The sequence below is a fragment of the Pygocentrus nattereri genome, chromosome 14 (assembly GCF_015220715.1).
Source record: "Pygocentrus nattereri isolate fPygNat1 chromosome 14, fPygNat1.pri, whole genome shotgun sequence".
Lineage (NCBI taxonomy): Eukaryota > Metazoa > Chordata > Actinopteri > Characiformes > Serrasalmidae > Pygocentrus > Pygocentrus nattereri.
The window spans coordinates 13,544,836-13,560,739 of NC_051224.1; the positions used below are offsets into that span (position 1 = coordinate 13,544,836).

Genomic DNA, 15,904 nt, shown 5'->3' on the forward strand with positions numbered 1-15,904 from the left:
GGGGTTTTCTCCGGTGGACGAGAGGGTAGCTTCCCTACGCCTTCGGGTTGGGGAACGGGTCCTGACTGTTGTCTGTGCTTATGCACCGAACAGCAGTTCAGAATACCCAGACTTCATAGAGTCCTTGGGAGGGGTGCTTGAAAGTGCTTCTCCTGGAGACTCGATTGTCCTACTGGGGGACTTCAACGCTCATGTGGGCAACGACAGTAAGACCTGGAGGGGTGTGATTGGGAGGAATGGCCTCTCTGATCTGAACCCGAGTGGTGTTCAGTTTTTGGACTTCTGTGCAAACCACAGTTTGTCCATAACGAACACCATGTTTGAACACAAGGATGTCCATAAGTGCACATGGCACCAGGACACCCTAGGCCGCAGTTCAATGATTGACTTTGTAGTCGTGTCAGCGGACTTGCGGCCATGTGTATTGGACACTCGGGTAAAGAGAGGAGCTGAGCTGTCAACTGATCACCACCTGGTGGTGAGTTGGATCAGGTGGTGGGGGAAGATGCCAGTCAGACCAGGCAAACCCAAACGTATAGTGAGGGTTTGCTGGGAACGTCTGGCAGAAGAACCTGTCAGATTGATCTTCAACTCACACCTCCGTCAGAACTTTGACCAGATATCGGGGGAGGTGGGGGACATTGACTCAGAATGGGCCATGTTCCGCTCCTCCATTGTTGAAGCGGCTGACTGTAGCTGTGGTCGCAAGGTAGTTGGTGCCTGTCGGGGCGGTAATCCTCGAACCCGGTGGTGGACACCCCAGGTGAGAGATGCCGTCAAGCTGAAGAAGGAGTCCTACCGGACATGGTTGGCCTGTAGGACACCAGAGGCAGCTGTCAGGTATCGACAGGCCAAGCGATCTGCGGCTTCAGTCGTTGCCAAGGCAAAAACCCGGGTGTGGGAAGAGTTCGGTGAGGCCTTGGAAAGTGATTTTAAGTCGGCTCCGAAAAGATTCTGGCAAACCGTCAGGCGACTCAGAAGGGGAAAGCAGTGTGCCACTAGCACTGTATATAGTGGAGATGGTGTGCTGCTGACTTCGACTGAAGACGTCATTGGGCGGTGGAAGGAATACTTTGAGGACCTTCTCAATCCCACCAACACGTTCTCCAGTGAGGAGGCAGAGTCTGGGGACACGGGAATAGGCTTGTCCATTACTGAGGCCGAAGTCGCTAAGGTAGTTAAAAAGCTCCTTGGCGGCAGGGCTGCAGGGGTGGATGAGATCCGTCCTGAGTTCCTCAAGGCTCTGGATGTTGTGGGGCTGTCTTGGCTGACACGCCTTTTCAACATTGCGTGGACATCGGGGGTGGTGCCACTGGATTGGCAGACTGAGGTGGTGCCTCTTTTTAAAAAAGGGGACCGGAGGGTGTGTTCCAACTACAGGGGAATCACACTCCTCAGCCTCCCTGGTAAGGTCTATGCAGGGGTACTGGAGAAGAGAGTCCAGCTTATAGTCGAACCTCGGATTCAGGAGGAGCAGTGCGGGTTCCGTCCTGGTCGTGGAACACTGGACCAACTCTTTACCCTCTCCAGGATTCTGGAGGGTTCATGGGAGTTTGCCCAACCAGTCCACATGTGCTTTGTGGATTTGGAGAAGGCATTCGACTGTGTTCCCCGGGGTATTCTGTGGGAGGTGCTTCGGGAGTACGGGGTACATGGCTCTTTGCTACGAGCCATTCAGGCCCTGTACAAACAAAGCAGGAGTTTGGTTCGCATGGCCGGCAGTAAGTCAGACTTTTTCCCAGTGAGAGTTGGACTCCGTCAGGGCTGCCCTTTGTCACCGATTCTATTCATAATTTTTATGGATAGAATTTCTAGGCGCAGTCAGGTGATGGAGGGTGTCCGGTTTGGTGACCTCAGGGTCACATCGCTGCTGTTTGCAGATGATGTGGTCCTATTGGGGACATCAGGCCGTGAACTTCAGCTTTCACTGGATCGGTTTGCAGCCGAGTGTGAAGCGGTCGGGATGAGGATCAGTACCTCCAAATCCGAGGCCATGGTTCTCACGCGGGAAAGGGTGGAGAGCCCTCTCTGGGTCGGGGATGAGCTCTTGCCTCAAGTGGAGGAGTTTAAGTATCTCGGGGTCTTGTTCACGAGTGATGGTACAAGGGAGCGGGAGATTGACAGGCGGATTGGTGCTGGGTCAGCAGTGATGCGGGCTCTTTACCGGTCTGTTGTGGTAAAGAAAGAGCTGAGCCACAAGGAAAAGCTCTCGATTTACTGGTCGATCTACGTTCCCACCCTCACCTATGGTCATGAGCTTTGGGTAATGACCGAAAGAACGAGATCGCGAATACAAGCGGCCGAAATGAGTTTCCTCCGCAGGGTGGCTGGACTCTCCCTTAGAGATAGGGTGAGAAGTTCGGTCATCCGGGAGGGACTCGGAGTAGAGCCGCTGCTTCTTCACGTCGAGAGGAGCCAGTTGAGGTGGTTCGGGCATCTTGTTAGGATGCCTCTTGGACGCCTCCCTTGGGAGGTGTCACAGGCAAGTCCACCGGGGAGGAGACCCCGGGGAAGACCCAGGACACGCTGGCGTGACTATATCGCCCAGCTGGCCTGGGAGCGCCTCGGAATCCCTCCCAGGGAGCTAGTGGAAGTGGCTGGGGAAAGGGAGGTCTGGGCTTCATTGCTCAGGATGCTGCCCCCGCAACCCGAACCCCGGAGAAGCGGAAGATGATGGATGGATGGATGGATGGACTTTATAAGTGTCATGTATTACTATTATTATTACTGTTTATCTGATGTTTATAGTTTTAACCACTTGCATGGTTAGGAGTGCTCTATATCTTTTAAAATTAGTTTAAACTTTTACACTTATTTTTCTTTGCCTTTCCCACTCCTTATTCAATTATCTTATATTTAATCCCAAAAATGAAAATTAATTGGAAATTAAGTAAATGAAGGGTCTCTTTTTTCCGAACAATTCTGTACATAAACCACAATGCTTTTGTTCAGAATATAGCACTGTAGGTATTTTTACTCTGAAGAATGTAGAACGTAGGTATTTGTCACGTCCTCGCTGATACCCTTTATCAGCAATCAGCATCAGCATCTTTCTAATTACTGGCACCTGTTCTTCATTTCTCCTACACTGCACTGCGCTCTCATCAGCACCACCCACATACACTCCCCTCTATTCCCCTCATTTACAGAGCTTTCTTCTCTGTGTGTTTACCATCTCCTCTTCATAATAATCCTCATGTACTGTTTAGTGGATTTAGATCTTAACCTTGTCCAAACTGCTCTGTTTATTAGTTGGAGCCCATTTGTTGATTTTCATGGATTATGTGAGTTCAATAAATCCTTTAAACCCTGAGTTTACATCCTGAGTCTAGAATCTTCCACAGTATTGGAGTGGTGCAGTATCATTGCAAATGATGACAATAACAACAACAACAACAACAATATTCCAGTGAAAAAGAAATGTTGTTAGGGGTGGGAAATATGGTGATGGTAATCAGATTGATGGTGACTGAATGATCAAGTCAATACTGATGCTTGACAGGTGATAACCGCCCAAGTTGGGAAAGAGAATTGATGGAAAACTATAAGGGCCTAATTAAAGTGTAAACAGTCTGCCAAACCATGTTAAACAATATTTACATGCCATGTTTTATTCCCTTTTATTAATCAAGGATTGGTAAAGCAATTAATTGCTACAGGGCATTAATAACCCATGACTCTGTGTTAGAATACATTTTCGGTAGGAATTTCAATGGCTCTAATGTAATCAATAATCACATTTGCTAACAAGACTACAACAAAAATATGGCAAATTTATTTGCTATCCAAAATGACCAGTGAATCAATGTGTCTTCTGAGTTTTTATGTGTAGTGCTGATCCTAAAAAGTATTGGTTGATATAATTTTTCTGTTTTTTTGGGTTCTATTTTTGCTTACTGCTCCCTGGCCATACCCCTCCATCCTTCATCTACTTTAAATGTATGTTTCTAGGTCAAAACTTTTTCACAAAACATAATGTATTTGTATTAATAGTTGTGTAATGTGTAATACTTTGACAGTCTTTAAAGGCACTGAACTTTTCAAATGTCTGACTCTCAACCCCACTGTGAACAAGTTTCTCTCACTTCAAACCAGACTTTGTTTACATCTTCACATGCGTCCTAATTATGCAGAATATAAAAAAATTGTGGAGTTCCCCTCATGAAGCAGTTATACATGCCATCCTTACCAATCTCCTCTGGTATTCTGTTGCCCGTCACACTGACGCACATCATAATTGTAAAACTGAAAGGAGAAATAAACACATTAAATTGAAGTGTGAAGGTGGATGGGCTCAAACTATATGATCATAGCCTTCCACCACATTAATGGCCTTGACCTAGTTCAGAATTCTACTTCATTCGTCTGCAAGTTAGAAATTTTTTTTTTACAATTATAGAGATCCCCAGATTAATCCTGAAGCAGTTTTAGTCAGTTGACGTTTTTATTTTATTTCAGCTCCCAATATGCCAAATCACATATCCACATATTGACAGGCTGGAGAATCCTGAAGACTTGGAATAACTGGAAACTGGAAACTTCTTGGTGCGGGAATGTTCACATGGCCAGTGTTGTGAGAATTCTGACTGACCCTGACACTTTGGTCACCAATACATATTTTGTGCTGAGGACAGTTTCCTCCCTTTCAAGGTCAGCTGAGGAAATCACTAAAAATTGCAGGTCAATTTATGCTGCTCAGCTTTTGTAATCTGGTTGACAGAAATGGTGTTATAGCATGAACTGTTTAAAGTCCATCTGACATTTCCCTGGTTGTACTATACCCTTTCCATGGTTACACAACACCAGTTTCTGTGGCTACACAACACCCATTTTCATGGTTACACTCTGGGTTGGGTGATAATGGAACACATGTTCCTAATGCAGCAAACTGATCTAACAGTCAGCTCTTTGTTCTTATTTGCCACTACATAAAATTCTATGTTAGACTGGATACAAATCAAACTTTTGATTAACCTTAACCTCACAGGTTTTAACAGTTTGAAAGATGGTTGCAAAATGTTAATATTTGTAAAAGATCATGATTTGTAATTAAGATGATCATCTCTCATGTTTTTGAGTGAAATTGATGTCTTTTAAACTCACGCACATGTTGATTTCTATGAACTGCTGAAACCACTGAGAGCTGATTAGGGAGCAACTACAAATTCTGATCATAAAAGTCCAGAACGAAGCATCAATATGAAACCTATGAGCCAGTAGAGCCTTTTAGTAGACAGCAAACATATGATGGTCAGTTAGAGGTTTTAGTATGACCTGTATTTATGATTCTTGTTGATGAGGGATCTCAAAATAAGATATCTATGTCATTGATCTTTTGACTTTGTCATGATGAACTAAACATTTTAGACAAATAAGGCACATAAGAAAAAGTTCCAAGTGAGCATTATAGTTTTTAACTACTTTGCATATGATCCAATGTACTGGATCATTCTACATTGATTACTTATTCCTCTGTGATTCTGTCAGTATACATTTTCTTTTTGTATTTTCCAGTTAAAATCACTTTTTTTTCTCTGAGGAGCCCATGGTTACCCTAGACCCTTTTCCATGGTTTCACTACTCACTCCCATGGTTACATTAGAAGTTGACAAGGAGATACACGTAATTACTAGCTGATTATAGGGAATATAATGGTCACTATAGCCATTATAGTGAAGATGAAATATTAAAAGCTGTGAAGCAGAAGCTGAATAAGCAATGGATTCCAACACCACGTTGCCCCTTCCACCTCTTAAACATTTCCAAAGACAGGCTAAAAGAGCAGTCCTCGAGTTTGAGGGTTAGGACAGAGTATAGGACAGAGAGAAAGGGTGGATGTCAGAATGTGTTTAATTTATACACTGATGTATGGGAGCAGCTCCTTACCAGGAGGCTGTAGTGTTGTACACCTGGCAAAAATTTTCATCAGGGTTTAGAAAGTCAGGGAAGAAGGAAAGCTGGGCTTTTGTCCTCACTACTGCCTTTGTTCTGGTGAAGTTAAGTGTGCACACACACACACACACACACACACAAAGAGAGTGAGTAAAAAAGAGGTATTACATATTAAAATACTGTCTGCGATCAGAATGGGGAACATTTAGGCCTTACCTGTATATGACCACTTTGTCTGCCCCCCATGCACCAATGATGAGATCTGGAGGGAAAACAAATAGCATTAGAAGGTGGCTAGAAAAAACAGTTAATTTATGTCTTATAAAAAAATAAATAAAAGGTTCAGATAGTTTGCCACCAAAATAAAATTTATAACAGTCGTCTGTGAGCAGTGATAAAAGCATTGTCCCCAAAAAAAATAAAACAAAACAAAAAAAAAACTTGCCCTAGGGAGCTAGACATATACGTCTAGTTCATTTTTATAAGTGAACAAACTTGTCTAATAGAGGGAGTAGAAAGACATTTTGAAAGTGGTGAGCACTCTTTCTAGAGGAAGCCCCCCCTGAAAAGGTCAGGCTCTGTCTGAGAGCGAGTGAGACAAAGATGGGTAGGAATTTCTCTCAAGAGCCCCAGGTGTTGTGTGTCAAAAAGCATTGTCATGTCCTTTGCAGGCCCCAGAGTCACTGGCCAAGAGGAATGCTACTGTTTAATGCTGTGCTTTCCACCAGTGGCTTTGCTGTGCAGTTCAGGCGACCCTCAACCTCCCCCATGAGACAAAAGGAAACAAGCTTTTAGTGGAAGCTGCATTCAGCTGTGATCTTAAATTTCCAAAGCTTTTGCCAGCCAGGCAGGTCTTTAGGCAGGGAATTAAGTGGAAGGAAAATGGTGAGTATGGTGCACTAAGGGGCTTCTGCTGGACTGAAAGGGGTAAAAAGGTCTCTATACTGTCGGCAGATACTGGATAGTTCAGCAGTAATGGAAAATGAAAGTACACAATGTTCTTGTTAGCACCAGACTATAGTTTCTCCTCATCACCTCATGAGCCTTGTATCTCCTGAAAAGACATGTTGTTTAAAGGAGCTGAAAATAAAGAGGATGGAGGATGGCAGGTTGAGTGGAGTTGCTCCTCCAAAGAAAGGCCACCAAGGCCTTATATTTCTTACTAATTAACTAATATGAACACCACTCAAAATTGAGCTTTTTAACATTTTAAGCTTTTATTTTAGAAATTTAACAATTAATGTAACCTCTTCAGCTATTTTAAGCTATTAATGAGTGATTTGTTTTCCAGAGCACAAGTTAATCATGCTGAGAGGTATTGCTGCCCAATATATACAAACCTGGGTATCCATTGCCATCTATGTCCGTGCCTCCTCTTATGCTGAAGCCAAAGGCTGACGCTGGTTTTGGAGGCTGGAAAGGGCTCTCTATGACCTGCACAAACTGTTGGCTCAAACCATCACTCTGCCCCATGTAGATGAATACCCAGCCCCCTTCACCGGAACCTGGTGCCCCCACAGCTATGTCTGAAAACAAGAGATATTTGTTTTCCTTGAGAAAATGTTAAAAGGCTTTAAATAATTGATTTGGTAAAATGTTGGCAAATGTATACAAATTTCTTGTGCCCCAAACATAGTCAACCAGAGATGAGCAATGAGCCTAATGCAGCTAAGAAGAAATGGTAGCCAATACACCTCACCAGTTAGCATCGTGCAAACTGCATGTTGCAAACCACATAAGTCATTTTTATTTACTAAAGAGATACAAACTGAAAAATATAGCCATCATTATATCTTTTACAAACATACTTTATTAGATCCTACCAACGGTGCTTAGAATGATATTTTCCAGTTTAAAGTCTTGGAAAATCCCCTTATGTATCTTGAAGGTGAAAGAAACTTTTGAATTGAATTGCTTTGGGTTGGACTTTTGGCAGTGGGCTGTTTTGAAATGCCCTTTTAAAATTAGCTGGTGCATACAGAAGGAAGCCAAAGAGTTCATGTTATTGCTAGGAAACCAAATATTTCAGAGCAGTTGCATAACTGTAGTAAAGGTTTTCAACTCATTATTATGACAGAGAGACTGGATTGGAGAGAGAGGAGCACACACGGAATAGAGGATAACACTGGCATTTTAGTACCATGGCAATGCCATCTGTGAATATCCACAGCAGTCTGACCAATATTTATTGAGATTCACCCTGAAGATGTTTTTGTATCACAAAAGTAACATTAAAATGTTTTGATTACTGAGTTGCCACAGAATTCACTCACGTTATTTTATTGCCTTCTTAGTGGATCTAATAAACCACCATTTTGAAGCATGTAAACAATTCTGAGTGAGAGCTAGATTAAGAACAGCCTCCACACCGTAAACAATGAGAGAAATCCATATTACCCAGTGTAAATTCAAAACAGTACATTTCTGGGAGAGTCATCAGAAACACACTCAAAGGTAATTTAACTATATTTCAATTTTATTGCGCTGATATTTGCTCTTCTACATATAAGCCAAAACTGAAATTCCTTTTTTCACTAAAGATCTATTTTAATGAAGGTATTTTTATGCCTTTATTTTGGAAAGGCAGTCTGGATCGAACATTTTTACCAGACTACGTAGCGACTGTTACAACCTTTATCTGTTAGAATCAGTCCGCCTATGAGCTAAGTTGCAACATTTGCACTCACTCTACAGGCTGTTCTATGCTAGAACAAAACCTGTTTCCATTTGTAATGAAGATATGCAGATTTATTGCCTAAAGAAATATTTTTGTTCAATAGTTTTACAACAAAATTGTTTTCAAATAGATACATAAAGTTTCAAAACCCAAAATGTGTCAAGTTGTGCCACAGTCTCCTCTACCCAAATGACAGAAATGATCAATTAGATGAGGAGGACAAGTTAGCAAGGGAGGTGATTTGTAAAGCTACCTTTCCTCTGATTTATTTGTCAGCTTACTGTTCTGTCTGAAATGGTAAAAAATGTGTCTTTGGCATCCATTTTGTGCTTATAAACACAGAATTATTGATTTCTTCAATGACCAAGGAAGGGTTAAACTGCTGCTAACAGCAACTTGGTTGTATTTATTTGCCTAGTTCAGTGGCTAGGCTGGCAGACTGGATTGCTTGATGCCACAGGGGTTCCCACTGGTTGTTCCTAAAGCATTCCGGGTGTTGTAGTAAGAGAGTATTGATGAACAAAAACAAACACAGATTTAACATGAATGATATAAAATCATGAATTTAGTTAAACTGATGAAGGATGCAATGCTCCGCTACAGACTGCCTTGTACATTTTTTGTATATATGATTACAGTATGCCATAGAGCATCAGAAATCATATAAGCAAGTCTTTGCTTACTGAAGAAAACTTCACATACCATTAAGTATATTTGACCTGAAGAGAAAATTTTGCCATTTTTTATTTCTTAAACTTGATTCAATTGTAACAACTAAACTGAAACTGCAAAAAGAGCATCACAGCCGCCCAGAACCAATTTAGATTGTCAATCATGGCAGATGTAAAGCTTGTTTATCAAGGTTAAGTAAGTGTGATGTTGCAACATTACTGTTCAAAAGAGTTTTCACTCACTGACTTAATGAACAGAAACAGGAACACCGTTGCTGAACTGCTCATGCTGAGATTAACAGCTGAGCATCTGAATCAGCCTCATTGCCAAGATTACATTTACATTTTGAAGACCAGGTTTCTGACAGTGAGAAAAATGAGGTAGTTTAAGACGTCACAGTCATCCAATGAGTCATGAAACTGCTTCTAAAGAGGAAAAATGACATGTGCTGATAAATTCAGCTGAACAGAATTAAGAGCTCTTTATAATATATAATAAGGCTAAAGAGCCAAATATTAGGTGCTCCATAAGAGTTTCTCATCATCAATGTGATTAAAGCAGAATTTCCTTGAAATTCTTTGGCCTAACTAAGTAAAGATTTAAAGAAAATCACTTGGCCAAATGGCTATATTTGCAAAACATCACTTGACCAGGCGCACTCAAACTTTCGCATACGACTTTGTGACCCCTGGTTCCTTCCACCACTGTTAAGAAATCAGAGTCTGTCGTTTCAAAAAAGAAATTTTGAAAAATCAGTGGAATTTAACATGGAGCAGTTATCAATGAGCACAGGGCTCTTTCATTTATGCACTTTACTCCCCTCAATTAGCACTTGAGTCCTGCTCTGCTGCTTTTCAGTGCTGAAGATCTTATGTGGAGTAGCAGGTTCTCACCATTGAAGCCGTCATGGTCAATGTCTCCTAGAGGAGCGATGGTGCTGCCAAAGCGCCCATAGGTGTGTGTGCCTGCTAGGAATTGGTCAGGAATGGGGGAGATGCGGTAGCTTTCCTTCTGCAAGTAAACATACACCTGGCCCACTTCTCGCAGCTTCTGAGTGGAGAAGAACTCCATGAAGAGAGGGGCTCCAACCAGGATGTCATCCCTCCTGAAGAACAGAGCCAGCACACACAGACAGATCAGGGGCCAGTTTATCTTACTAGTCTCCCATGGTGTATACATCTTAAAAGCACTTTGTATAGAATTTTTTTCTCACTTGTAGCTCATTTATACAAGAGGAGACATTCTGCACAAATTCAATCTTTAATTATTTGTGGAAAAATAGAAATATTTCTATATTGTCAACATTTATATTTTTTGCCATCAAAACAAGCAGACAGCATCAAAAGTGCAGACACAAATGACATAATACAAATAAAACAAAAATGTGTTTGTTACTAGTTCTTTTATTATGTAATTACATGATTTCATATCAATGATTATGATTATTATTAAGATAATCAAGCAATAGTAAAACGAAAACAATAATTACATAGTTAAGCGGTAATATTCTTAAATAATTTGCTGAAATAATTCACAGATTTACAAATGCTATCTAAAATTTTCCTGCCTCAAATGTTTACTGCCCAAAAGGTCAGTCAAGGAAAGAAACGGAAGATAAGGGTAGCAGTTGAAGACAAGACATCTGGAAGACCAAAAATCTCTGAAAAATCTGTATGTAGATGCGTCAGACATGCAAAGCAAAATCCCCACATCACTGCAGAAGATGTACAGGAAGATTTGGCTGGCATGGGAATAATGATGCATCCAAATCAAGAACAGAAGGGCTATTAGCTGGCTACAAGGAATTTTTGGAGGCTATTCCAGCCAAAGATGGTGTTACTAAATACTGACTGAAAGGGTGCCCAAAGGCATGTGCATATGTGGCATTATGTTAAATTAAGCAAATAAATATTAACTGTGTTAAAACATATAGAAATATATCATATTTAAGTGTGTTCCAGGCAGTAGTGGTATTAACTGCTTAACTGTTTCACTTAGATGTAACATGGAGTGAGGAGGCGGACGCATACGCTGAGATAAGTGACTTTTATTGAGGACAAATCCAGGGTCATGGTCATGACAGTGCAGGTTCAAAGATCCAACACGGATAGAATGAGGGACAGACATGACGAAATACAACCAAGACTAAACCCAGAGAACAAATTACAACAGAGGCTAGAATAACAACAGCAAACGATACACCCCCACATACAGCAAATCTAACATCAAACAAACATCCCAAACAAAGACCAGCCAAAACAAAGGGCAAACACAGGGCTTAAATACGACACCAGGAAGAGGAGGGACAGGTGAAAACAGTCAAGGGCGGAGTCACAAAACAAGGGGGCAGGACTAGGGATACCAAAACAAAGTAGCATGTGGACTATCACAAGGTAAACAAAAAGCACATGGCGGAGTGGGAGGAGCCAAGCGTGACACTTAGAAAATTAACAAAGTGTGTAATTATGTGTAATTATGCCCACACTTTCACATACAAGTGTATGTTTATATAGGGTATAGAATTAGAAGTGTTTTAGATAATTTCTTAAATAAACACATAGCTAAAGTTTGAAAGGCACTGATTCAATTAATCAAATTTAAATGCTCATGACCTGTTGTAAATGTATGAGCAGCTGTAAATTCATTAGTAAATTGTTGATTAGTGACTTCCACAGCTCCAGCATTAAATCACAGTCATTTCCATTCACCACAGCTGTCTCTTCAGCCATTAATGCTTAAAGTCTTATACAAGCGTCAGATTACATCAGCAATGAATTTTCATGAATTACCATATCAGAACAAGTGTTAAATCATAAATATTCATCAGAGAGACTCACCCATCACTGTTGATGTCAGTCACCACAACACAGTGACCAAAATAAGAAGCTACCTGTGGCACACACACACACACACACACCCCACACATACACACACCCACACCCACAAACAGTTTTCATGAGATGTTTCCCCCTTATATTTTGGTAATACACCAATGTAGCTCCCCCAGTTTTTAACTAATATTAATAATAATAATAATAATATGGTCAATATATTAATAAAATAGGCAATAATTTTATTTATGAATAAATTCCAGTTTCATGCATTTTGACCATGGTAAAGTTGCACTGTAGTAAACTATATTGATGGCCAACTAATAAAATTGGGTATTAAATGAATAACTTTGAAAAAACTCTATGAAAACTGTATCAGCCAATAATTTCTATTCATATTAAATATTTTGGCAGTAGCTACAGAAAAAAAGACCCAAGGTTGGTAGCCATTAGCCAGACTCTAAACACACTCCTGAGCTAGCTCCAGTTTTGGAAAGACAGATAGCTGTTATCAGTTTTTGTCATATCTCATACACTATATGGACAAAAGTCAGACTGCAAGGTAGAGAAGCGTGATTAGTCACTCCACAGAATATATTTCCACTGCTCCAGAGTCCAGTGGCAGCATGCTTTACACTCTATCCAATGCTTGACATTCATGGCTAAGATGTTGTTGCTCCTAGGTGCCTCCATTTCACAACAGCACTTACAGTTGACAGGGGCAGATTTAGCAGGACAGACATTTCACAGACTGACTTGTGGCAGAGGGGGCATCCTATGACACCTGAAATTAATAACTAGAAGGAGTGTCTCAATATTTTTGTCACTGTAGTGTATATGGGTGGCTAAAAAAGTGACAGTTTAATAAAATGAAACGTTTTTTGTAGATTGCATGGTAGCCTGCATTAAAGAAGATTGTATATGCCTATATAAATCAGATACGCCTGTCACCTGGAAATCTGATTCAAGTCCCATAATCTACCCCTGCCTTTAATCCTAAACCAACAGAAATGCTAATGTTAAAGCCCACAACATAAAAAAAACACTTCAACTAGCATAATACTAGATGCAAACTATGAAATCAAGACTGAGACACGAGGGTGGCTACAAGACAAACACATGGGCCAGTGCAATTCTTCGGAACAAACCACAGGAGAGGTAGTGAGCTGAGTGTCAGGCATGGATCCATGACATTAGTCTTTCTTTGTTGCAATTCAATGAACTTTGGTACCACAAATGTTGACATTTTGTCTCCACTTTGTTTGTGTTCACTTGCATAGGATCCATGCTTTTGACTGATTGTGTATGCAGTTTTTGTGCGACTCCAAAATAATAGGTTCTGACATCTGAATAAATTGCAAGACAACTGAAGCTTGTTTGGGCAGCAGGTTGATGGCCAATGAAGCTAAAATTTGTCCCAATCCTAAAATGTAGTTGCTATGATCAAATCAGGGTCTGGACTAAAATGACTTAACATATGCCTGCCATTTGCTTGTAAATAAAAAGTCAACACATACAGTAAAAGAAAGGAGAAAATGCAGTACATTAAAATTCCAAAAATGATATCACTGAGATTTCTCACCTGAGAGCCACTCAGACTTTTCATGATTCTGAGTGAAACTGCAGCCCCATTGAAAATTTTTACCTTCAAAAAAAGCAAATTGTATGACAACTGTAGCACATATATCTAAGTCATTATTGAACATTTTTGTCATTGTGAGACTAAAAGCTCATCTCTGAATTCTCATTTACAGGAGAAGCAAAGCTTGTTCTTAACCTTATTGTAATTAATGTAATTTATTTCAAATCATTGTGGACCCAGCTAGCATCTTTAAATGGTGTGAGATGGTTTTGATATGAGAGCAATGACAATTGAGCCCTTGCAACAAAAAACAACAGTATGTGTATTTTTGCAAAAATCATATAATCATATATCATGCTATGGCATTGTTTGATGCCCTGTATTTAAAATAAAGGGGTGACTAAAAAGGAAATATAGCATAGTTTGGCTTTTTAATGTAACAGGTTGTACAAAAAAAATGGAAAACAAAATAATCTGTATAATGATAATTTAAAAAGGGTGGAATGAACAGACTCCATTGTCAAAGATCCTAATAGTAAAAATGTCAAGCAATGGGAGCAAACTTACAGAGCCAACTGTGTTCAGGTCATTTGGCACACCAACTACATAGTCTGAAACCAAATACAAGGATGGAGATATGACACAAAACAGCACCTTTAATATGAAGGAATTAGGAATAGTTTAATGTGGTGAAGGCAAAGATTTCCAGGAGCTCTTCTCATCATTCCTTCATGCCAGTGAAAGTCCTTACCTGGGACACTGTCAGCGTTGAACTGGCCTGTAGCCACAGAGTAGCCTGGAGAACAGATATACAAGCAAATTATATTTCTATTTATATGTTGTTGTTGAAGCAAAACCTTTTATCTCCAAAAATGGTAACTTTATAGGAGAAGGAAAAAATCCTACTGTACTTCTAATGTAAGTCAATGGAACCAGAGATTTTTCCAAATAATTTTAGGCCATTTCTTTTTGTCCATTTGTCATGAAATTGACAGACAATTTAAAGAGCAACAGGCGTTTTCAAATTATGCCAAAAATTCAAAAACAGCAAAAATGGAGACAGTTGTTATTTTGGCAAAAAGTCATAGTTTCTTACCCAGATAAAGGTCATAGTGGTCAAACCTTTCTGTTGACTTATACTCTCCTACCAGAGAATGGATCGGAGAAAAGGTCTTGCCACTGGCCATGATGCTTTGGAGAGGTGCAGTGATGATCTGACCTGAAACACAACCCAACCCTCTTCAACGTACTGCACAAGATTGTGTAGGAGCTTACATCAGAAATGAGGCCACAGAGTTCAAGCTAAGGTCCAGGCTGAAGGTCCACATAGAATACTTTGTTTTCTGTTCTTTTTTATTTGAGCATTTAAGAGAAGATTTTCAATCTCTTTCTCTGACCAACTGAACCTACAGACAAGCAGAGGAGATTGCAGTTCAGTCTTTAGGCTGAAAACAAAGCTTGCAGACATTGTTATGAATATTTAGTAGTTTCGAAAAACTTAAAGGAATACTTTGACAATTTCCAGACTAATGTCTATATGCCATATCTATAGTATATGGTTAATTGCCACAGACACCAATTTTGATATTTACCTGTACTTAAAATAATGATAGAGAACCTCTGAACCTGAAAGCACACCAGCAATAGAAGTCACTGGACGGTTTTCTGTTATTTTCCAAGAATAGTGAAATTAGTGTGCGCAGTAATTGATTGGATGCCACAGAAATGGATGAAAAACAGTGAACTATTTCGTTCATTCAAATATCAGTTTAAGCAGCCTGTAACGTGGAGCAAGGAGGAAGATGCATGTGCTGAGATAAGCGACTTTTATTGAGGGCAAATCCAGGGTTGTGGTCATGACAGTCCAGGTTCATATCACCAACACGGAGAGATTGCAGGATAGACATAACAAAATAAACACAGACTGAAGTACAAGACAGAAGCTAGAATAACAAAACATCCAAACAACATACATCAAACAAAGACCTGCAAACACACAGTGGAAAACAGGGCATGAGGGTAACATGAGGGTAAATGAGGGACAGGGAAAACACAGGTGGAGACAATCAGGGGTGGAGTCACGAAACAAGAAGGCAGGACTGAAAACCAAAACAAAAGTACATGGACAGGACTGGGAAGTAAACACAACAGGAGCACATGGACAGGCCTGGGAGGGGCCAGTCGTGACACAGCCCTAAAATCAGAATTGAAACAGCAAAATGTGTTCATGTGTTTAAAGTTATGCAAACT

General features: G+C 40.4%; 1 protein-coding gene across 1 annotated transcript in view; it reads right to left on the minus strand.

The window, feature by feature from the left end:
- itga2b (integrin, alpha 2b) overlaps positions 1-15,904 on the minus strand; it is a 44,139-nt gene that overhangs the window by 21,357 nt on the left and 6,878 nt on the right. The window contains exons 7-16 of the mRNA XM_017686264.2: positions 14,751-14,873; positions 14,406-14,450; positions 14,222-14,265; positions 13,655-13,717; positions 12,079-12,131; positions 10,135-10,346; positions 7,233-7,418; positions 6,109-6,154; positions 5,887-5,988; positions 4,190-4,245 (exon numbers count right to left, since the gene is read on the minus strand). Coding sequence (XP_017541753.2) covers positions 4,190-4,245; positions 5,887-5,988; positions 6,109-6,154; positions 7,233-7,418; positions 10,135-10,346; positions 12,079-12,131; positions 13,655-13,717; positions 14,222-14,265; positions 14,406-14,450; positions 14,751-14,873 — 930 coding nt within the window. The remainder of the gene's footprint in view (positions 1-4,189; positions 4,246-5,886; positions 5,989-6,108; positions 6,155-7,232; positions 7,419-10,134; positions 10,347-12,078; positions 12,132-13,654; positions 13,718-14,221; positions 14,266-14,405; positions 14,451-14,750; positions 14,874-15,904) is intronic.